The 24,020-nt window shown below is 44.8% G+C and overlaps 1 protein-coding gene across 1 annotated transcript; it reads right to left on the reverse strand.

Annotated features, from left to right (window-relative positions):
• Positions 1 to 7,876: 7,876 nt before the first annotated feature.
• LOC307213911 (uncharacterized protein) lies at positions 7,877 to 23,214 on the reverse strand. The gene is made up of 7 exons (XM_079972144.1): positions 23,014 to 23,214; positions 20,973 to 21,076; positions 19,870 to 20,158; positions 16,759 to 17,013; positions 13,926 to 14,020; positions 11,844 to 12,137; positions 7,877 to 8,554 (listed from the first exon to the last, which is right to left on the reverse strand). Exons 1-7 carry the CDS (start codon positions 23,182 to 23,184, stop codon positions 8,260 to 8,262), a joined length of 1,503 nt encoding a protein of 500 aa, XP_079828270.1. The 5' UTR covers positions 23,185 to 23,214; the 3' UTR covers positions 7,877 to 8,259.
• Positions 23,215 to 24,020: the final 806 nt, after the last annotated feature.

Genomic DNA, 24,020 nt, shown 5'->3' on the forward strand with positions numbered 1-24,020 from the left:
TTAAGTACAATATTTCTGTCCTCATTTACATTCTTGCAATATTCCTTATTTTTTCACAAAGCTTCTTTAAAACACACTAGCGTTGTATATTCCTCACATACAGTTTTCAAATATTCTCTAAATTTTCCCCAGTCCTCTAAAAACTTGTGGTCCCTTTGAAATCTAATTTTTCCAGTTAGTTTATCCAGTTCTGCATAGTCTGTTAGTTTTGTTCTCCATTCTTCCAAGGTCGGTACTTCTTCTTGTTTCCATTTTTGAGCCATTAATGTTCTCGCTGCTGTTATTGCGTACTGAAAGAGTTTACAGTCCCTCTTATTTATATCCGTTCTAGTTATTCCCAGCAGAAAGCTATATTTCAGCATTTTCTTTAACTCATTATATATCATTTCCCAGAACCCCTTTACTTTCTTACATTCCCACCACATATGCATAAATGTACCTTCTTTCTCTTTACATTTCCAACATTTGTTACAAGTTTTGTACATTTTTGCTAATTTGGCTGGTGTCATATACCATCTATATAACATTTTCATAACATTTTCTTTTAATGTAGTACATGCTGTAAACTTCAAATTTTCGTTCCATATTTTTTTCCAATCTTCCATATCTATATTATACCCTAGATCTCTGGCCCATTGAATCATTACCACTTTTACTTCCTCATCTAACGTGTGCCATTCCAATAAAATTTTGTACATTTACGAAATTATCTTACAATCATTATTAACAATTTTTGTTTGAAATTTTTAGTCTTTTTCTTTATACCCTTTTTCTTTCACATCCTTTTTAAACATATCACTTATCTGGTAATAGTGCAACCAATCATATACATGTTCTTTTACTTGCTCATATGGTTTCAGTCTCCATTTCTCTCCTTCTTTCACCACCAAATCTCCATAAGTAATCCATTCACTCCTCATATTAGTTTTTTTATCACCTATAACCTCGGGGATAACCAATGTGGGACCCCCATTTCTAACATATTTTTATATCTGTCCCAAACTTCAGTTAGCAATCTCCGGAAGATATGGTTTTCAAACGATTTATAACCCTTTTTCTTTTTTTTCCATAGATGCGCATGCCACCCAAATCTGTTATCAAATCCTTCTAAGTCCAGAAGTTTTGTATTTTTAAGTTTTATCCATTCTTTTAACCAGCAAAGACATGATGCCTCATAGTATAACTTCAAATCTGGCAGGGCGAAGCCTCCTCTTTCTTTTGCATCTGTTAATAATTTATATTTAATTCTCGGCTTTTTGCCCTGCCAGATATATCTTGAAATCATTCTTTGCCATTCCTTGAAAATCGTCACTCCTTTTAGTATTGGAATCATCTGAAATAAGAATAACATCTTTGGTAGCACCGACATCTTAATCATTGAAATTCTACCCCAAGGGGAAATTCTTACCTGGCAGGGGAGACACCATGATCAAGATGTGCATTTCTTACCCACCCTTTGCCCTTGCTAAAATGTCTCTCCTATGCAAACTCCCTCCATTTCTGTTTTATAGACTTGCAACCCTTCAAAAGAAATGCATATTTAAATACCCTGAAAACTTGTGTGGAAAGTGGGGTACACTTTTCACAATAGGGCCTAATGCCAAGAGCAAGAATACTTGGCTGAATCCCCCACCCAGCTCTACTTCACTCAAGTCTGACAGTTGACCAGGCCTACATCATTCTGGCTACATTGCAACCCTTACCTTTCTTTGCCCTCACTTGGAGTTCTGCTTACCATCTCTCAGCTGACAATTACTCTACGGGCAGAAAGAGAGAGTCCATAAACTGAGTAATGAAACATGGATATGAGCAGGGAATTTAAAAGGGACACCATAATGAAATGTAGGAACTCTCTGTCCTGAGCAACACCTCCCATGCTCCACTGATCCATCATGGAGCAGAGCAGATGGAGAGGGCTATGAAGTCTTCTGGTCCTGTGCTTTCCTCACCTCTATTACCAGTGGCTTTTAGGAAGTTCCTGCACAAGCAGAAGCCATTTGCCAGGAGGAGGGGAGAGAGCTATCGGAAGGGTGAGGGCATCATTTCCAGACCAAAGACAAGGACCGTACAATTTGCTTTAGAACAGGGTTTGGCAAACTGTCACTCTTCAGCCACATGCGGGTCCTCAGCCTAATTGCCACAAGTCCTCAAGCCGGGAGTTCAGACTGTTGGGATACCGCCAGGGAGACAAAGGCCATCTCCATGCCCCCAAGCTGTCTCCGGACGATCCATCGATCTCTGGTAGAAACACAGTATTAGTCAATTAGCGACACAAAGCCTCAGAAATAGCTTGCCACATTCCAAGGACTAGTGCATGCTCTATCAGCAGAGTTCGTACAATGAAAGGTGCACCCAGGAGTGCATTATTTACAACTTTATTCAGCGATGATCAGAACAAAGAAAAAACATGACTGCCTGCTTCGATGTTCAGGCGCAGAGAGAGAAACCGAAAGCAATGTACAAAACATAAACTTCCTGTGAACAGGAAATACGCAGGCTGTGACACAACAACCTGCTCCCTTCTTAAGGTGGAACGGAAATATCCTAACATCCTCCCCCTTTCCGTGTAACCTGTAGTACCTGTGGTTCAACCCAATTGCAACCTCTGTACGTAAACCTTAAGTTGTTCTCTGTTAACAACCTTAGACAACAGATCAGCAGGGATTTCATTTCCTGGCATGTAGGACACCTGAATGAGCCCTTTCTGAATACACTCTCTTGCACGATGTAGCTTAATCTGCAAATACTTGGTTCTTTGCTTGCAACTCTCTGAGTTCAGCAAAGCCAAACAGGATCTATTGTCTTGATACATTTGTATAGGACATTTCACAGAAACTCTGATGTCCTTAAACAGTTGCATCAACCCTTCACAATCCATGAGTGAAAATGACAGGGCATTGAGTTCTGCTTCACAGGAACTTAGGCTTACTGTCGTTTGCTTCTTGCACAGCCAGTCAAACAGACAGTGGTTGTACATGTAGCATACTCCAGAAGTGCTTGTACCATCCGTGGTGTCACTCCCAAAACTAGCATCTGCAAAGATTTCAAGACCTCCAGTCTTCTGACTGGTGAACCTCAGCCTGTAGTGCAAAGTCCCTTTCAAATAGCGGGCTATGCACTTCAGAGCTTTCCAATCCTGAACGGTAGGATTGTTAGCATGTCTGCTAAGCAGGTTAGTGCTTACAGCTATGTCAGGTCTTGAACATCTAGCAATGAAATTCAACTTGCCTAGAATGCACCTGTACAGCGTAGTGTCAGAAAACGCTTCAGCAGTACTATCTACCTGGTAACCTGTCACCATCGGTGTGTCTGCTGGGTTTGCATCAACCAAATTCAACCTGGTTAATACATCAGCAATTTTCTGTGTTTGGTGTACCAGAAAATTACCTGCTTGGTCCCTCTCCACCTGCAGAGAAAGATAGTTGGATACCTCACCAAGATCCTTCATGTCAAAGTGCTCCTGCAGTTGAGCTAGGGTGCTTTGGTACAAAGCCTGATTCTTCCAAAACATCAGAAGATCATCAACAAAACATAAACAATACAGTTTGTTTTGCCCCTCCTCCTTGACAAACACACATGGATCAGCTTTGCCCTGGTGAAAACCTAGAGAAAGCAATGTCTCAGTGAGTTTTGTGTTCCAACACCTGGCACTCTGCTTGAGACCATATAAGGATTTCCGAAGTTTACAGACCATTCCCTTCTGTATCTGCATTCCATCAGGTGGAAGCATAAACAGCTCCTCCCCCAAAACCCCGTACAAAAAAGCTGTATTAATGTCATGATGGGAAACATGCAGTTTCTCCTCTGCAGCAATCTTGAGCATTAGCCGAATGCTCTCATACTTGACGGTGGGTGAGTAGGTCTCGTGGTAATCCTGTCCTGGTACCCGTGAAAAACCTCTGCAACCAATCTGGCTTTGTGTCTGACAACCTTGCCATTCTGGTCTGTCTTGGCCTTGAAGACCCATTTGCTGCCAACCAGTCTCATTCCTGGGACTACCAGTACCAGCTCCCAAGTTTGGTTCCTCTTCAAGGAATCAACTTCAGTCTTCATGGCATTAAGCCAAGGCTCAGCATCTTTAGAGGTTAACTCCTGAACCTCTTTGAAGCTTGAAGGTTCCCATACCTTCTCTGAGCTACTAAGAACAGCAGTTGCCGTCTTAGCAAACTCATCAGCAAATCTCTTTGGAGGTCTGCCTTTGGTCGCCCTTTCAGATCTGCGTACTAGACGCAAGTCTTCTGGACTCATCTCCTCCTTCTTAGGAGAAAAGTGACCAATGGTGAACAGTGGTTCTTCCAGTTCATTGTCAGACGCATCAGATGGTCTGACTGAGGCCTTTGCGCTCTTGTAGTCTGCTGTGTCATCACTTTCACTGACACCAGCAGCAGCGCCACCAGCTGAACTGGAATCCGAACTCTGATCATCATCAGCAGCAGCAGCAGCTTCCTCTTCTATCTCAACATATCTGATTTTTTCACATCACCTTCATCTTCCTCTGGGTAAGTCTGGAAAATTCCCACATTTTCCCCCCACTTAGGATTGTACTCAACACTCTTTGTGAACTTAATGGACTTAGAGTCAGTCAGCCATACCCTGTATGAACCTTTTTTTGTACCCCATGAACAAACCATGTGCCCCATGCTTCCCAAGCTTGTTGCTCTGTGGGGTGTGTACCCACATGTCAGAACCAAAGATTCTCATGTGCTTGATGTAAGGTTTCTTATCAAACATCTTCTCATAGGGAGTACACCCAATAGGTGATGACAGTCTCCTGTTATAGGAATAAACAAACGTTGACAAAGACTCCCCCAAAAACTTCTCAGGGAGATTGGCATCATGCAACAAGGTTTTTAGGCCTTGAAACAATGTCTGGTTTGCTCGCTCAGCAAGTCCATTCTGCCATGGTGATCTAGGCGTTGAGAGGTCATACTGGATTCCCTTCTCAGTCAGGAAAGCTTCAAACTGCTGAGAAGTGAATTCCCCGCCTCGATCAGTAAACAAACAGCCGATACGTTCATTGTGAGCATTCTCCAACCAAGCACAGAATGCGTTGAACCTAGGAAATGCTTGCGATTTCTGCTCAAGCATAAACACATGAATGTACCTGGAAAAAGAATCAATTAGAACCATGAAGTACCTTGGTCCACCCAAAGAGGGCGCAAGTGAACCAACCAGGTCTGCGTGGACTAGCTGGTAGGGTTTGGAAGCCTGCCTGCTAGACTCCTTGCCTTTTGGAGCAACCTTCACCTTGTTCTCTGCACAAGATACACATTTCATGTGAAACTTACAGGGCTTGATGTTCAAACCCTGAACCAACTCAGGCATCTGGGCCAGTGCCTGCCAAGACATGTGAGCAAACCTTCTGTGTGCCTCGTGAATGCATCCTGCATGAAGAACTTTGTTAGTTTGTGCAACACAACAAGAATCAACATTAGACACAGCAGCACCATTGTCATCATAAGGACGAGATGGTTGGATAGTGTTTTTGAGGTTACCAGCATGAGTTTGACCAAACTGCGGGAAGTAGTGGAGGTCAGAGGTGCCTGGCATGCTCTGGTCCAGGGGGTCACGAAGAGTCGGACACGACTAAATGACTAACCAACAACAACATGTGGGGAGGGCTGTCAGAAGGGTGAGGACATCATGTCAGTGCCAAAGACCAGTACTGTGCACTGTGCTTTAGAACAGTATTTGGCAACTCGCTGCTCTATGATCCATTATTAAAAACAGGGAGTGATCTACCACCCAGGGATGGGTGCAGGGTGGGCAGGCAGGTACTGGCTGCTTCCCCCGAGGGGGGCAGGGGTGGGTGCAGGATGGGTGGCAGGGGTGGGTGCAGGGTGGGCCGGAACAGTTATACAGAACAAACCATCTATAAACTTTGCATGCAAAATGTCCTCTTTGCCTTTCCTGATGACACAGACGCTCCTCTTGAAGGAAATCTCAAAGCCACGCCCAGTCAGCAGAGCAAGGTAGTTCTTCTTACTGTCTCTCAGCTGCCAGGCAGAATGAAAGCGTCCTTAAGCCGAGTGAGGAAATATGAATGTGAGCAGGGGATTTAAAGGGGACAGGACCTTTAGGAAATGCCTCCACAACCAGAACCCATTTGCCTGTGGGAGTGGGGAGGGCTGTCAGAAGGGTGAGGACATCATGTCAGTGCCAAAGACCAGTACTGTGCACTGTGCTTTAGGACAGGATTCAGGAACTTGCTGCTCTATGATCCATTATCAAAAACAGGGAGTGATCTACCACCCAGGGATGGGTGCAGGGTGGGCCGGCACCTAGCTGTCTCCCCCCCCCAAGCCAGCCTTTCTCTCCCTCCCTCCCGCCCCCCCAGCAGCTAGCTCTCTCCCCCCCCCCAAACCAGTTGGGCTGCGGAGCTGTCCTGTGCGAAACCTCTCCTACCCTGAAATATACTTGGAGTCCTGCAGTGATTTCGCGCTCTTTATTGCTGCTTGTAAAACAGTGATTGAATTCCCCCCCAAAAAAAAAAACCACCCTCGGGCCTTTATATACATTATTTACACAATGAATCCCGTCTGATTGGCTGATTCTGCTTCCCTCCTGGAGCCTGATGGGTCTTCTCCTGCAGGCCAATCAGTTGTTGCATTCTAGGATCCTACCTGCCTATTGTTCTAGGATCCAAGCTTAGTACATAACATACCCCCACCCCCCAAACAGCGTGCAATCTCTCTTCCCCCTTGTCAACAGGAGCCACGCAGCTGATGTGGATCCCGATAGCGCCTGCCCTCTCCCTCCCTCCTTCCCTCCCTGTCAAAGGGAGCCTTCCCACTTGGCTCCTCCTTGTGCCTCCCTCTGTCTCCAGCAGCCACCCCCTTCCCCATTGGGAAAACCACGCTAAGCCTGCCTCCTGCGCCTGCACTTCTGCATCTGATGTTGGGTTGTGGGTTTGAACCCTACATCATGCATTGCAGGGGATGGGACTAGATGACTCTCGTAGTCCTTTCCAACTCTATTACTCTATGATTCTATTATTAATTTCACTATTCCTAAATAACTTATTTGCACAAATATGTTCACGAATTTATTTATTTTTAGGGGGGGGTCATGGACATTCTCAGCTGGAGGTTGGAAGATATGAGGGGGGAAAGAGCAGTGCTGCCTTTTTAACCTGTGGAGGCAGGAACACGAAAACTCAGAGGGACCAAAAAACAATGGAAATGGTTGACAACACAGACACACACTCACTGACTGGGTCCTCAACTCCAAATACCTGACTGTGTGGACTAATGAGGGCAAATTCAAAATGATAAAACGTGGATTCCTAGTGAGTTACAGCTCAAATGAGGACAAGTCCCAAGACAAATTTTATTTTTACAAGAAACACTTGTTACAGTCCACAGACCTACATTTACTCCATAGGATGTGTAAGAGATAAACATATGCTTCAGCTTATTTTATTTCTTTTTTAACAGTGAAAGAACAGAACAGGCGGTCAAAGAATGTATTATAGAAAGATGTCTCTCGTGTGTTTTTCTGTATGAGAGAAATAATCAAAAGGAATTCTGTAAGAGGAAATAACATATATAGTTTCTGTTGTCACAAAATTTGGTATTCCAATGATTCATAAATGAACTTCATTCCATCTTTCAATAAATTTGTCTGGTGAATGTCTTTTTTATAATATTTTCACTGAGTTTTAATATAACAACAAAAAAGTGAACTGTAACAAAGTATCAAATGACGCAGAGAATTAACCAAACATTTTCCCCAAATGTAACACGAGGGTTAGCATGTCTAATATTTTAAGACTTAATTGAAACAAGAGAATCACTTAGCTTTTTTAATGATCTGGTGCATGACTACTTCATTATAAGTAAGCTTGTGTTGTTGTTGTTGTCGTTGTTGTTTTTAAAAAAGCAGTCCACATATGCTTGTAGCAGTTGAAAATTGAAAGAGACCCCAGAGATTTCCAAAATCATGCTATATTCTGTCTAAATACAATCGCCTTATCTGATTCAGGGGGAGGGGAATCAGTGACCCTTCCAACAGATGAGTCACTGCTGCTTACAAGGAAGGACAGAAAGAGAAGCGGTCGGCACAGTGCAAACACACCAGCAGGAGTACTGGATTGGCTCTGCCAATATGTTTGCACCACACCAAGCTCCCCAATGCCTTGCCCCTCTCCCTTCCAGCAAGCAGCAGCAGTTCAGCTTTCAGGAGGTCAGGTAAGCACCACCACTCCACCCTGTCATCCTCTGCTGCCAGCGGACGAGGGCTGTGCAGCAGGGTGGCAGATCAGTCACAACAGAGCATCCGCACATAATTAAGTCCTGTCATATCAGAACTGTTTTGGTTATCTTCCACCTTTGTTTGGATGCCACATATGAAGCCCGTAGTGCAGTTGCTGCTCCAGGGGCCAAATTTCGCCCAGGATGGAGACTTGCCCTTCAGTGTAGACCCATCATCACACATGAAATGAATGTTATTGGCTGCTGTATCATCAAATATCCCTTGTGGTGGTTCCACACTCATAGAAAAGGACACCAGGTTGCCTCTTTTGCATTTCTCAATCTCACTCCATGATCCAAGCCTGTAAAAAGAAAAGACAACGATCGCAATGTCCAAATTAAAGTTCATACACTGCCCTTTGTCAGAAACATAAACTTACAGATCTGTCTTCTGAAGAAATGATTCCAAATTAGAGCAAAATTCATAGCCTACTCAGTTATTATAACATTCCCCTGCATGCATGCACAATATTCTCTTCCTGTGGTCTTCTGTGGGTGAGGAGTTACTTCTGGGATTAGAATGGACTTAAGGCTGAAATAGTGAGAAACTGGTATGGACAGGTTCACCTTTCACTATCCATAGCTGAGCAGAGAACAGAGGAACGACTATAGAGTTTCTATGACTTGCCCATCCCCAACACTGGTTTCCTTGAGTATGTGCCTCCAAAACCATTTAGCCTTAGAGTGTACTTTGGCGCTCTACCCTTTCCCTTTTCATTCTTTTGTACGTAATGCAATTGGTTATTTCCCTCTTGCTATCCATCCAGTGACTTGATTGGCCTATGGATTTCTGGCACATGTGTCTGCAAGAAACATAAATAAGTATAGACTGTAATAATCAACAATGTGTTCAAGCAACAATCACCCTTTGAATGAATTCATGAGTCTTGTGAAGGAAAAGCACACATTTCCCTTTTCTCATTTGCTTCCTTTGGAAGGAAAGAAGATAAGCCACTCAAAAGAAAGGTACACCTTGGTATTTAAGAAGGAACATCTTGTGATATATTTAAAATCCAAAACCAGAGCAGCCTTGTGCTACTTAATAAATGATAAATTACTGAGGTACTTGCAGTAAGGTACAGTACCTTGTATATCCCTGAGAAGAGAATCTCCTGTCCTTCAATTTGCCTGAATTTGGCTCTGAGCCTGTTGTAACCAGTGGAATGCAACCAGTCCCTTTGAGGAAGCATGAATGTATGTGTTTCTTTATCCTACTGACAACATTCATATATTGTTCAATAATTATCAGAAACAAATAATCACAGTTAGAAATCACAGCAGCAAACCATACCAAGCAGCCCAAAAGCACTGAACTATCTTAAAAACATAAAACACCTGGGAAAATGGAAAGATCTTCACTTAATGCCAAAAGGATTACAATATTGGGGCCATCCAGATAAGCTTAGCTGGGCAAGGCATTAAATAACCAGGATGCCACTACTAAAAAGACTCTTTCCACCCATCACACCTTACTTGGTGGGGGACCCAAAGAAGGAACCTTAAAGTGGGTGTGTCAATAAAAAGATATTTAAGGTAAAGGTAAAGGTACCCCTGACCATTAGGTCCAGTCGTGACCGACTCTGGGGCTGCAGCGCTCATCTCGCTTTATTGGCCGAGGGAGCCGGCGTACAGCGAACCAGAAATGCCGTGTCCCTTCCCATCGGAGCGGTACCTATTTATCTACTTGCACTTTGACGTGCTTTCAAACTGCTAGGTTGGCAGGAGCAGGGACCGAGCAACAGGAGCTCACCTCATTGTGGGGATTCGAACCACCAACCTTCTGATCGGCAAGCCCTAGGCTCTGTGGTTTAACCCACAGCGCCACCTAGTGCCAAAAGGACTACATGTGGGACAGCAGGCGAGCTTAGAACTCACATGGTAAATCACAACCAACCAGGTTTCTAATTTACATAAGCTGCATTCTGTGCAGTACCAAAGGTTTATTTGTGTCGACCTCCCACCACCATCTGTAACACTTCATGAAAAGATTGGGTTTTTTTGGTTTTGGGGTTGTTGTTTTTTGTAAAATGTCTGTATGTCAATCAGAACTTGGAGCAGCTGTGCTTGTGACAAATTTCTGTCCCTGCAACCAGCAACCACAGTCATATTATTTACCAGTGGGGGGTTTTTTTCACAACATGTTGATGGGAAGGCAAACATTATGGAAAGTACCTTATTGGAGATCTTCCAGAAAACCTAAAGTTTAAAAACATATAAAGATGGTGAGAACCTCTCTGCATTTCCAGATTTCAGGAGAATGGAAAGGATAGGAAGCTGGTAAGGGCACAATCCAAAATCCTTGTACCAACACATAGTCAACTACAAATTTCCTCTGCCTAAGCATATCCATCAACTGCCTTGGGGGGAAAAATGGGACCTCCTTTTTAAAGAGAGGACAGAGGCCAAAATGGCCGCCGCAATCTTGTGAGATTTTAGACTACACTTTTTTCAGGCACAGTGCCCGAAAGCACACAAGACCGTTGCCCGACAAAAAATGCTTTTGGGGGACAGTGATCTTGTGTGGTGCTCCAAAATGCATCTTTCAAGGCCTTGTGCCCCCAAAAGGCCTTTTGGAGGGTGATTTGGTGCAACTCACATGAGTCACACACAAGTGCAGACTTGGTACATGGTGTCCCAGATTTGGCCGTGTTGTGTTGGAAGGTAAGCTTAAGAATTGTTGGGATTAAAGTAACAATGCTTGCAATAAATTACCTTGAACCAGTATGGGGCGATAGAAAGGGCAGGCGATTGTCTCCTGTTCAGAGGCTTCCATTTGGACAATGAAACATTAACGCTAAGGTCATCACTCCTCAATATAGGTACAATGGTGGACTATATATGTGTTGATTGGGTGATTTTAAAAATGTATACAGACTCTATCTCTCTCTCTCTCTCTCTCTCACACACACACACACACACGTACACCTGGAAGGAAGGAAGACCCAAGTTAAAAATAGCATGAACGTCTGCCTTTGCTGCTCCCTCTTGGTTGTAAAATATAAATGTTGCTGCTCAATCACACAGCTATTTGGGACAGTGATCACTTCAGCAGGAAGTACACTGATGTTCACGCACAACTGGGAAGTCCTTTCTGCAGGCAGTTGTTGTGTTTCCCCCATAGTTTATTACAGGCATAGGCAAACGTGGCCCTCCAGATGTTTTGAGACTACAATTCCCATCATCCCTGACCACTGGTCCTGTTAGCTAGGGATGATGGCAATTGTAGTCCGAAAACATCTGGAGGGCCGAGTTTGCCTATGCCTGGTTTATTACCTTTGTGACTTGCACTTCTCCACACACCCCACCCCACCCCACATATTGGCTGAAAATACAGAATGTTGGTAGCAGGCTGGTTTCTTACTAAGCAAATTGACAGAACAGTGCCTCCAACACTATCAACACCTGCAGAGCTGTGCCCCTTATTTAATATTTTTCATTGCCTCTCATTGGGAAGTGATAGGTGCAGAGTTAAGTAATTCAGTTCCAAATAGACACACACCTTTCACAAGCTGATATTTAATTGTGGTTAACATCCATGACAACTGAAAAGTAGCAGAGAAACATTGTATGATAAGGAGACACCATAGTGTTCAGCGGCAGCAGAAGAGCTCCACATCATTAAGTGCTGTGTCATCGCGCTCGCCTTGGTAACCCTGCACCTTTGTCTGGATCCCGCAGACAGAACCAGAATAGCAGCGACTGCTCCAAGAGCCAAATCTACCCCAGGCAAGTCCCTGGCCTGTCAGTGCAGTTCCGTCTTGGCAGGTGAACTGGATGTTGTTGGCTGCTGTATCATCGCCTTGGCCTTGGTGTTCTTCCACTCTCAGAGAGAAAGAGACCAGATTGCCTTTGGGACAGTATTTAATTTCTTTCCAGGATCCCCACCTGTCAAAGAAGATACTAATGTTAATTAGAAATGCACAAGGATCCCTCTGCTTGCTCCAAATGGGACCAAGCACTTGTGAGCATTCCAAAAGGATGCTCCAAAAGCCTCAAAGGCCTTTCCATTGCTGTCTTCAAATGTCCACAACGTACCTGCCTCTGCCCCTCCTTCCTACCCCAACACTCTCCCCTCCCAGTGAAGGCAGTAGTCCATGGCCAGGAACCCAGAATTAGGTAGACTTAGTAAGTCTATGAAACTGTTTGATATCATTTTGATGTTTCATTTACAATAAATCTTGCTTGGTAGAATGATCTAGCAAAATTATATATTTACTGGAAAAGGAGAGAGATGACAGGGCACATAGATCAGTTCACTAGGGCTCGACTTCATTTAAGTTAGAGAACTCTCCTGAAGCAAAACAACCAGTATATTTCAGAGGATGTAATGTGGGATATAGGATTATGATCCTCCATCCCTGCTGTCAAGAAGAAAACACCAACAACTAGGGTATCATATGCCTGGGTACAGGGGTAGGCTTTAGATAGTTTAAAATTGTTTTCAAATGTTTCGAATATGTTTTGTTTTAACAGTACTTTTAAAATAAAGTACTTCTTTGGGAGGAAATGTGGGCTAGTACTTTAATAATTAGTGGTCCTGTAAGGAAAAACAATAACTGACTTGGGCTGCAATCCTACAAACATTTTGTTGTTGTTTAGTCATTTAGTCGTGTCCGACTCTTCGTGACCCCATGGACCAGAGCACGCCAGGCACTCCTGTCTTCCACTGTCTCCCGCAGTTTGGTCAGACTCATGTTTGTAGCTTCGAGAACACTGTCCAACCATCTCGTCCTCTGTCGTCCCCTTCTCCTTGTGCCCTCCATCTTTCCCAACATCAGGGTCTTTTCCAGGGAGTCTTCTCTTCTCATGAGGTGGCCAAAGTATTGGAGCCTCAGCTTCACGATCTGTCCTTCCAGTGACAAACACTTTACCTAGAAGTAAGCCTCACTGAACTCAATGCAACTCCCAAACAAATAACTTCACTTAGTCCTTCCAGTTATTTAATCCCTGACAGTAATATGGTGTTTTCTAAGAACATCCTGGTTCTCTTGAATAGAATTGGAGTCTGTCTCTATTTGTTTCTTGGCTTCCATGAGGCAAAGCCAGGTCCAGATTTGGCCTTGAGTAAGATCCCCTTAATACAGAGCTTTCCGAACTTTTCATGAAGTAGTGTGGGGAGAGTTCACGCGACACACCTACGCACTGCAGCTGACACACAAATGTGTTGTGACACACAGTTTGGAAAGCTCTGACTTAATGTTTCCCTCCTTAAGTGCCATCACTGCCCCTTCATTTGCCTTTTTCTCTGAGTCCAACACATATGGCAAAAGAGGAGGGCAGGAAGAGCAGAATCTGCTCGTCCTCCTTCCTCCTTGCACTACTCACTTGCTCAGAGAGGTTAAGTGAACATGCAAGGAGGAGCAGCAGCTAAGCAAGGAAGAGCCAGAGGTTGGTACAGGGTCCCCTGCTGGAGTACAGGCCTCAGCAAGTGTCCAACAGTGCCAGCCCCTCAGGCTGGATTTGCCATGAATTCTGTGGTCTTGCAAAGTAGTGTTCGAAACCAGGAAAATGCTAGAGTTGATACCACTTGAGAGTTTTGAACAGGCAGTATGAATCCTGATGTTCACCTTTTGGTGGTGCTGATTTAACCCAGCGTAAGTAATTTCCTGTCAGCCCCTCCCGTCTTCCAAACAATTACACCAAAGAATAAATGAAAGCAAGAAAGCTACTTACGGTCCAACTGAAGATTCAATTATTGATCCATCAGTGCAGTGGAGACGGACTCCATTCAGGGCTGTATCATCCCCAAGGCCTTGAACTGGCTCTACCTATTGGGGAAAATATGTCAGGCTAGCTTCCTCATGAGGTGATTAGCTGGGTGATGGCCCATTCAGAGAACAAAGGAAAAGGGGCTCTGTGCCAGACACCAAATGGGTGGGACCCATCCTTCAACTCTTAGATAGTTAGAAAGATAAGCCTGGGTTTTAGAGCAGAGTTTTTGGTGATGTGCGGTAGAAGAAAAGCAGCAAGCAGAGGGCCAGAGAATAATGTTTGATTTCTGTTTGAATCCAAGGCTGTGGCTATGAGAGAAGCAAAACCCTTTTGTAGGTAATGATGTAAACCTCTCCATTGTAGGCTCAGGTTGTATATATGTGCAAATTAAACCATATATCATAAAGACACCACAGTCTCCACTGTGCCTTATTCTAAAAGGAAACTCGAACCCTGGGTAAGCACTTGGAACTCCTGGAATCTCTCACCACTTGGAAATTGGGCTGGTATGCAACAGTGGTGTCAGAAGGTGAGATTTGTGTTTCCTGGAGGTGGACCTGTGAGGAAGGTGTGCCCATGCTAAAATGAAGGGAGGAACAGCAACTTCCCTGGAGTAGGTCAGGTAGATGCTCCAGCAGCAGTTAGTGCAGCAGTGAGACCAGCTACCTGAGGAGCTGATGGTGACTGATTTCTCTACCCCCTGGGAGCCTGGTGTGGAAAATGGGATGCAGGAGAAAAGTGCCTCAGTGGAGGACAAACTGCAGGATGGAGTTGAAGAGCGGCTGCTAATAGATCTCTTTACTCCATGTGTGCCAGCGGAGCAGGAGGAGCAGCCTCACTCTAAAGAAAACATGAACCCCAGCTAAATGCCTGGAAACTCTGGAATCTTGCACCACTGGGGTGGCATTCAATAATATCACGGAGTCCCATTCTAACCACATAGCACAGAAAGAAAACAATCTTACCCTGCACAGATCACTGGGGGTGAGGGGTGGGGGAAATAGGGATGGTATTCAACTAAGCTTTACACAGATTTGTCCCATTAATGAACACTACTAAAGACCGAGAACTCCCAGAAGTGCAAGCTGGATTTAGAAGAGGCAGAGGAACCAGAGACCAAATTGCAAACATGCACTGGATTATGGAGAAAGCTAGAGAGTTCCAGAAAGACATTTACTTCTGCTTCATTGACTATGCAAAAGCCTTTGACTGTGTCGACCATGGCAAACTATGGCAAGTTCTTAAAGAAATGGGAGTGCCTGATCACCTCATCTGTCTCCTGAGAAATCTCTATGTGGGACAAGAAGCTACAGTTAGAACTGGATATGGAACAACTGACTGGTTCAAAATTGGGAAAGGAGTACGACAAGGCTGCATTTTGTCTCCCTGCTTATTTAACTTATATGCAGAATTCATCATGCGAAAGGCTGGGCTGGATGAATCCCTAGCCGGAATTAAGATTGCCGGAAGAAATATCAACAACCTCAGATATGCAGATGACACAACCTTGATGGCAGAAAGTGAGGAGGAATTAAAGAACCTTTTATTGAGGGTGAAAGAGGAGAGTGCAAAATATGGTCTGAAGCTCAACATCAAAAAAACGAAGATCATGGCTACTGGTCCCATCACCTCCTGGCAAATAGAAGGGGAAGAAATGGAGGCAGTGAGAGATTTTACTTTCTTGGGCTCCATGATCACTGCAGATGGTGACAGCAGCCACGAAATTAAAAGACGCCTGCTTCTTGGGAGAAGGGCAATGACAGGCCTAGACAGCATCTTGAGAAGTAGAGACATAACCTTGCCAACAAAGGTCCGTATAGTTAAAGCTATGGTTTTCCCAGTAGTGATGTATGGAAGTGAGAGCTGGACCATAAAGAAGGCTGATCGCCGAAGAATTGATGCTTTTGAATTATGGTGCTGGAGGAGACTCTTGAGAGTCCCATGGACTGCAAGAAGATCAAACCTCTCCATTCTGAAGGAAATCAGCCCTGAGTGCTCACTGGAAGGACAGATTGTGAAGCTGAGGCTCCAATACTTTGGCCACCTCATGAGAAGAGAAGACTCCCTGGAGAAGACCCTGATGTTGGGAAAGATGGAGGGCACAAGGAGAAGGGGGCGACAGAGGATGAGATGGTTGGATAGTGTTTTCGAGGTTACCAGCATGAGTCTGACCAAGCTGCGGGGGGCAGTGGAGGACAGGAGTGCCTGGCGTTCTCTGGTCCATGGGGTCACGAAGAGTCGGACACGACTAAACGACTAAACAACAACAACAACTAAAGTCTATTAATTGCATCAGGCTTCTCTGAGTAAAGCTGAGCCAAATACAGTACCTCCAAAAGATATTGCCCTGTGAGACAATTGGAAGGGCTTCATTGACCATACCTGGCCCAAAGGTCACTGGTCCCAACAGCCAACAGGATGCAGCCACTTACATACAGCCTGTGGCATTGAGGGGGACTTGCACCCCTAAAGACACACACACACACGGAAACAAACCATGCTAGAATATTTTCCCAGTAAAGAAATGAATTTAACAGAATCTCCCCTGATCAACCTCAGGGTAGGGGAAGAGGAAACCAGCCCATCACCTGGTTGCTGATATCTGGTCCATCGTTCCTTAACACTTCTCCACCTTTTAGACAAAGGGGAAGAATAATAGACTTAAGAGGACAGCCATTGCCTGTGCCCCCTCCTCCTCACGGAGGTCTAAAACTATGTTCTGGGAAAGGAAAGAAAGGAGGGGAAGAACTTTAGAGAGAGCTGGATGTGACAACATCTCAGGAGCAAACCTTACCTTCAGTGAGAAGCCATGAGCATAAGATCCTGCTGGACAAAACTGGATTGCACCCCAAATACCCCACGGTCCTCCATTTGACACTGTGAGGATAGAATTATAGTTTCGGGCTTCTGCAGGCACAAGGCAGCAGGAGAGGGTCAAGAAGACCACAGCCAGGATGGTAAAATCCATGGAAAGTAATTTGCTCTGAATCAAGAAGCAGAAAGTTAAAGAAAACTGGGAATTTATAGCCCAGGACTTTGAGCTGTGCTGCTATTTCCAGAACTCAGTAAGAAGTCAGGCAATACCACCAGAAGACAGAGTTGCATTAAATGCACATCATGTCAAAAAGTGGCCAGGAAGTTTACAAAAGAGTTGGATTCCCCCAAACCCTCTCAGAGTTGCTGGAACTCATCCAAGGTGAAATAATCCTGCAAAAATGTAACCTCTTCTCTATCTTTGCAATGTCCCTCAACACACTTGGGTATTATATCCACATCCTTGGAACTGCAACAATGAGAATTCAGGAGATGTGAAAGAAGGGAGAAACGTCACTAAATGCTGAGTCTAGGTTTGTGAATCATACATGCTGGGGTGCAAACTGGCCCCATAATGAGCCATTCTGACCTACAGTTCGCAGGCTGCAGATCATGGAAAAAACCACTACCAGAAGGAAAGAAAATTCCAGTGGAATGAGGGGTAACATATAAGTTCTAGGCAGGAGATTCGTGTGCCACATGTTAAGATTCCCGAAATAAAAATTAACAGTATATGTTAATGACACAAACCAGGAATAGGATGGGGGGGATTTATGGTCTCTGTGGTTTGTACTTCCTACCCCCATCCCAAATACAAATCTGGGACTTTACTCATTGGCAAAATAATCTGAAATTGAGTAGCAGGCTTGTTTCTCACTAAGCAGTTGGGCAGAATAGTGCCTCCACATTTTTCTCTAACTGCCAGGTGGGAATCCTCTGATGAACTAAACAGGCAATGTTTAGCTGATTCACCCTTAACATAGGACCTCAACTGTGGCCCTATGATTTCTTCCCGCAGATATAGTGGTACCTTGGGTTACATACGCTTCAGGTTACATACGCTTCAGGTTACAGACTCTGCTAACCCAGAAATATTACCTCGGGTTAAGAACTTTGCTTCAGGATGAGAACAGAAATCGTGCTCCGGCGGTGCGACAACGGCAGGAGGCCCCATTAGCTAAAGTGGTGCTTCAGGTTAAGAACAGTTTCAGGTTAAGAACTGAACTCTGGAACGGATTAAGTACTTAACCCGAGGTACCACTGTATAAGAAACATCCCTGGAGTCACAAGATAGTTGCCTAGTGAGAGAATTTCACAAGTATGCAGATCCTACATAGAGAGAGACACCCTTTTGGGCTGGATAATCAAATAGATATGAATGACAGATGCATCTGCAGGGCTTCAGAATCTAAACTCGAGACCCGGGCATATAAATTTCGGTGCAGGAGGTCCTTCAGATAACCTGGCCCCAAACCACTTGCTGCTTTACAGGTAATCTGCAGCATTTTATACTGAGTCCAGAAATGAGCAGGTAAGCAATGGCACTGATAAAGCATAGATATTATGTGCTCTGATCTTTTAACATAAGAAGAGTCTTGCTGGATCTGGCCATCCTGTTCTTACAGTGGCCAACCAAATGCCAATAGAAAATAAAAAACCAGTGCTTTCCCCATTGGTGATTCACAGCAAGTGTTGAGGCATAATGCCTCCAACAGTCAGTATGGCTACTCCTGCCCACCACCAGCAACTAAGCAGATGCACTCTGTACCAGCTGACACCTTTAAAAGCTCTCAGCCAGCAGTCCCTGGGTTATCTCCCATATGGGGTAAACCTATTTCTATGTATCTGTAACTTTAAGCCTAAAGCCTTCCTTCAGGAATCACACAGTGCTCTGTCCGATCATGAGTAAACTTCTTTTTGTTCATAGAATCATAGAATCATAGAATCATAGAATCATAGAATCATAGAATCATAGAATCATAGAATCATAGAATCATAGAATCATAGAGAGTTGGAAGAGACCACAAGGGCCATCGAGTCCAACCCCCTGCCAAGCAGGAAACACCATCAGAGCACTCCTGACATATGGTTGTCAAGCCTCTGCTTAAAGACCTCCAAAGAAGGAGACTCCACCACACACCTTGGCAGCAAATTCCACTGTCGAACAGCTCTTACTGTCAGGAAGTTCTTCCTAATGTTTAGGTGGAATCTTCTTTCTTGTAGTTTGGATCCATTGCTCTGTGTCCGCTTCTCTGGAGCAGCAGAAAACAACCTTTCTCCCTCCTCTGTGTGACATCCTTTTATATATTTGAACATGGCTATCATATCACCCCTTAACCTCCTCTTCTCCAGGCTAAACATGCCCAGCTCCCTTAGCCGTTCCTCATAAGGCATCATTTCCAGGCCTTTGACCATTTTGGTTGCCCTCCTCTGGACACGTTCCAGTTTGTCCGTGTCCTTCTTGAACTGTGGTGCCCAGAACTGGACACAGTACTCCAGGTGAGGTCTGACTTGTTACTTATGAATAAGACTGTTGTGTCTTTATTATTTTAGGAGGGATTAAAGTGGTCTTACCAGGAACATATCCCAATCTGGGCAAGCCAGATTGAATTGCTTATTATTTAAAGAGATTCTAACGAGTCTGCAGCCAACTTTCTGCTGTGTGATACTGGAATGTACAGTACTCTGCTATATGAAGAAATTTGCTAGTGTGAGTTAGGAAGGATAATATCAATCAATACATTGGTACCTTAGGTTACATATGCTTCAGGTTACAACGCTTCAGGTTACAGACTCCACTAACCCAGAAATAGTACCTCAGGTTAGGAACTTTGCTTCAGGATGAGAACAGAAATCATGCTCCGGGGGCACAGCGGCAACAGGAGGCACCATTAGCTAAAGTGGTGCTTCAGGTTAAGAACAGTTCTTTAATATTTTTCATTGCTTCTCATCCAGAAGTGATAGGTGCAGAATTCTGTTCAAAAGAATCACACACAATTCTCAAGACAATATTTAATTGTTGTTAACCTTCACAAATACCGAAAAGTAGCAGAGATACGCTGTAAAGGGCGCAGGCACATAGAGTTCAGTCACAGCAAAAGAACTTCACATCATTAAGTGTTGTATCATCGTCCTTGCCTTGGAGACCCTCCACCTTTGTCTGGATCCCACAGATATAACCAGAGGAGCAGCGATTGCTCCATGCGCCAAAATTACCCCAGTTAAGTCCCTGGCCCATCAGCCCAGTTCCATCTTGACAGGTGAACTGGATGTTGTTGGCGGCCGTATCATCACCTTTGCCCTGGGGTGCTTCCACTCTCAGAGAGAAAGAGATCAGATTGCTTTGGGGGCAATAGTGAATCCCTGTCCAGGTTCCCCACCTGCCAAAGAAGACACTGGTGTTAATTAGTAACACATGGGGAGCCTTCTGCTTACACCTAAATGGATCAGCTCCATGTGAATATTCCAAGAGGATGCACCCAAAGTCTCAAGGGCTCTGTATTGTTGTGCCCAAAATTTCACAAAGCAGCTGCCTCTGCCCCTCCTTTCTGCCCCAACACTCCCTGCTCCCGGTGAGGGCAGAAGCAGTTCTCCAGGAACCCAGAAGCAGGTATTGTAGCTGTCTGAGTCTGTGAAACAGTTAATTAACACTTTAATGTATCATTTCCCATAATTATTGCTTAACACAACCTAAGATCATCTGGGCCTGAGATGTTTGCCTCCTTAAGTCTCATCACTGCCTTCTCACTTAGCTCCTTCTCTGAGGCCAACATCTATGGCAAACCAAGAGGGAGAGGGCAAGATAACCAGAGGATGCTGCTCCCTGTCCTTCCTCCTGTCCCTTGCACAAAGAGATTCAGTGAACTTGTAAAGAGAGCAAGAGTTGCAGCTAAGAAAGTAAGCTCAAGGTGTCCATACTGGGTCACCTATGGGATACAGGGATTGGCAAGTCCTAACAGTGCCAACCTCTAAAACCAGGCCTGCTATCAATTTTTTGGGGTCCTGCAAAGTTGAGTTGGAAGCCAGCAAAAGGCTAGAGTTGGTGTCCTTTGAGAGGTCAGAAAAAGCAAGGCGAACCCTTTGGTTTCTTCGTGCTGGTCTAACCTAGCATAGCAAATTTCAGTTCAGCCCCTCCCACCAACACCTTCCCAAAAATTGCAACCAAAAGGAAATGAAATCAAGAGAGATGCTCACGGTCCGCTTGCAGACTCAATTACTGAACTGTCAGTGCAGTGCAGGCGAATTCCATTTAGGGCTGTATCATCATCCTTGACACCACCACCTTGGTTTGGCTCTACCTGGTGGAAGAAGAGACAAAGAGACTGAGATAAATCTGAAGATAAACCAAGGACTGCAAAAATCAAAGTCAAAGTAAATCTGTCAGGGACTGGACTGAGGAGAAATAATGGGAGCCCCCCCCCCATTTATCTGTCCGCCCCCAAGGGCAGGAGGACAGTATTGATTTAGAACAGTGGTTTGCAGAGGGGCATAGCCCAGAGGGGGAAAGTTTGGAAATACTGGGTGAGGAACAGCTAGAATAGGAAACACCAGGAAAGAGACAGCTGGCAGATTCAGTGTCCTTGGACAGCATTCCTGACCTCACTTCGCCTAAGACTAGAAAGGCTTGGAAAGTGATAAAAAAGAAAGTGCAACAGCAACAAGCTCAGATTACTCAACGTAGGAGTGGCGTAGATTAATGGGGACAGAGGGGGTGAACCTTTACTGGGAGCAACGCCAATATTTAGAGAGATATACAGCCCTTTGCTTCTCACTGTGATTATTAAAGAACTTATCTGGTAAGAACGCTCCTTTCGTTTGATCTGCTTATTTACTGCCACCAGGGGAGGGAGCCAATTCCCCAAAGCCTGACAAAATCATGAGTTCAATGAGATCTAAGTTCAATTAACTAGGCATGGATGCAACAGTTTTCAGCTGGAATTATCCATGCCCTTAAGTCTGCAGTCTCACCTGGATACTATTACCATGGCCAGGGTAGATTTTCCATGCCTGAGATAGGAATGCAACCCCTTTCTAACCATGCAGCAATAGAGATAAAGCTCTTTCCCTGGGCAGATGACTAAGAGGGAGGGCGTAGGCTTAAAATAAAGGGTAGTATTCCATTAAAATTTGTACAGAGCAGTCCTATTGATAGTAATAACACGACTCAGGTGTGTTAATTTCAAGAATTCTACACCAAGTAAAACCTGATTACTGTGTTCCGTTCATAGTTTTTTTAAAGAATCAGAGTTGGAAGGGAAAACAAGGGTCATGTAGTCCAACCCCCTGCAATGCACGAATTATTTGCCCAACATAGGGCTTGAACCCACGACCCTGAGATTAAGAGTCTCATGCCCAACAAACTGAGCTATCACACCAGCCATTCTTTGTGGGTGGGTGATGAAACACACTTCATTCAGCCATAATTATCAACCTTGAGTGATTAAAAAAAAATAGAGTTTAGCAATCACTTCCCATACTGCAGGCTTCCCAACTTTGATCCCTCTCAGATCTTTTAGATGATAACACCCATCATCCCAGACCATTTGTCATGCTGGCTGGGGTTGATGGGAGATGGAGTTCAACATATCTGGAGATATGTTGGAAAACATCCTACATGTAAGCAGTCCCACCAAACAGAGTCAGCCCAGTCATTAGGCAGGGTGAGGCTGCTGCTTCGGGCGCCAGAAGCCCCCCCCCCCAGGTGGCATGCCCATGGGTGCCCCATCGGCCTGGCCACCTCCACCATCAGTAGAGAAGCACCTCCACCACTGGCACTGATTTTGGGCAAGGTAGGTGGTTGAGGTAGTGGTGGCAGCAGTAGGGCAAAGTGGATCTTCCCCTTTTGCCTCAAGCAGTGAAACAGGATGCACTGCCCCCCCACCAAATAATCTGCCTGCATATCAGGCCTTTTTTATTCCAGCCAGAACTCGCCAGAACTCAGTTCCGGCAGCTCTCAAGTGGGCACTATTGCCATTCTAAGAGAACAAGACACCTCTTTTTCTAGGAAAATAGCACCGCTGCATAAGTTGCTAATATATTTCACTCAGTGGCCCAAATTACCATCTGGCTACTCAACCTTTTATTGTCCATAATTTAGATAAAGCAGGGGACTAATAAACTTAAGAGTCCATCAGTTCCCTATTGTTTCCCCTTCTTCAGAAGGTATTCCGAAAGAAAGGAAGGGAGGAACTTCAAAGTGAGCCAATAGTGACAGCAACCCTGGAGGAAACCTTACCTTCAGTGAGAAGCCATGAGCATATCCCTGAGGGCAAAACTGGATTACGCCCCAGCTACCCCAAGGTCCTCCATTTGTCACAGAAAGGACGGAATTAAAGTCTCGGGCTTCCACAAGGCCAAGGCAGCAGCAGAGGATCAAGAAGAACGCAGGTGAGGCAGTGAGATCCATGGTATCTCTGCTCTGAAGCTAGTTGAAAGAAAGCAGCCTTGGGAATTTATAGCCCAGAGGTCTGAGCCAGGTCATACCCTTAGACAAGGAAATACTTTCGAAACTTGCAAAAGGTAAAAGAAGACCACCAGTAGGTGTATTTGCATTGAATGTGCATTACGTGTCAATAGTGACTACGGCATTAAGGAAGCAGTTTGATTCTGCTAAACCTCTTGGAGCTGCAAGGGGGGTTTTTGGCTGGAACTGGTCTGAGGCAAAGTAAACCAGAAGAAAATGACCTCTTGGTGACATTGTGTTGCTCACTTGGGCATTCCTTAGGACGGCTATAATAAGTGAAAGGAGGAAGAAACTGTCACTAAAAGCTGAGGACAGGATGAGTGAAGCTCAAGCAGTGACTGCCGGACCTGGCCCTGTCATGAACCATACTGACCTACACTTCTTCAATGGCAGATGGTGAGGGATGGTAAATCTCACATGGCCACCACCCCATCTGCTGCACTTAGAGCCGCCCTGTTCCATCTCCACTGCCATGACCCTGACGGACTAAGCAGCTATATGACCACATAGACTGTTCCTGGCCCAGTGTGCCTTCAGAATCTGCTGCCCGCAGTATGACTGCACATCAGGCTCACTGATTCTAGGGGTCTGAGGTTTCTTTGGCCTCTCAATATTTTTTGGGAGGGGGCCTGGCCCCCTCAGTGTCAGGAGACACCGCAGGTTTTGTGGTGACACACGCAACTCCCAACACCACGCAGGCCAGTGCAGCCTTCCACTAGGTGCACTGGCCTGTGCAGTGTCGAGAGACGCACATGACGTCACGCAACCCTTCATTCCCC

The sequence above is a fragment of the Podarcis cretensis genome (genome assembly GCF_951804945.1).
Source record: "Podarcis cretensis genome assembly, chromosome: 4".
Taxonomy (NCBI): domain Eukaryota; kingdom Metazoa; phylum Chordata; class Lepidosauria; order Squamata; family Lacertidae; genus Podarcis; species Podarcis cretensis.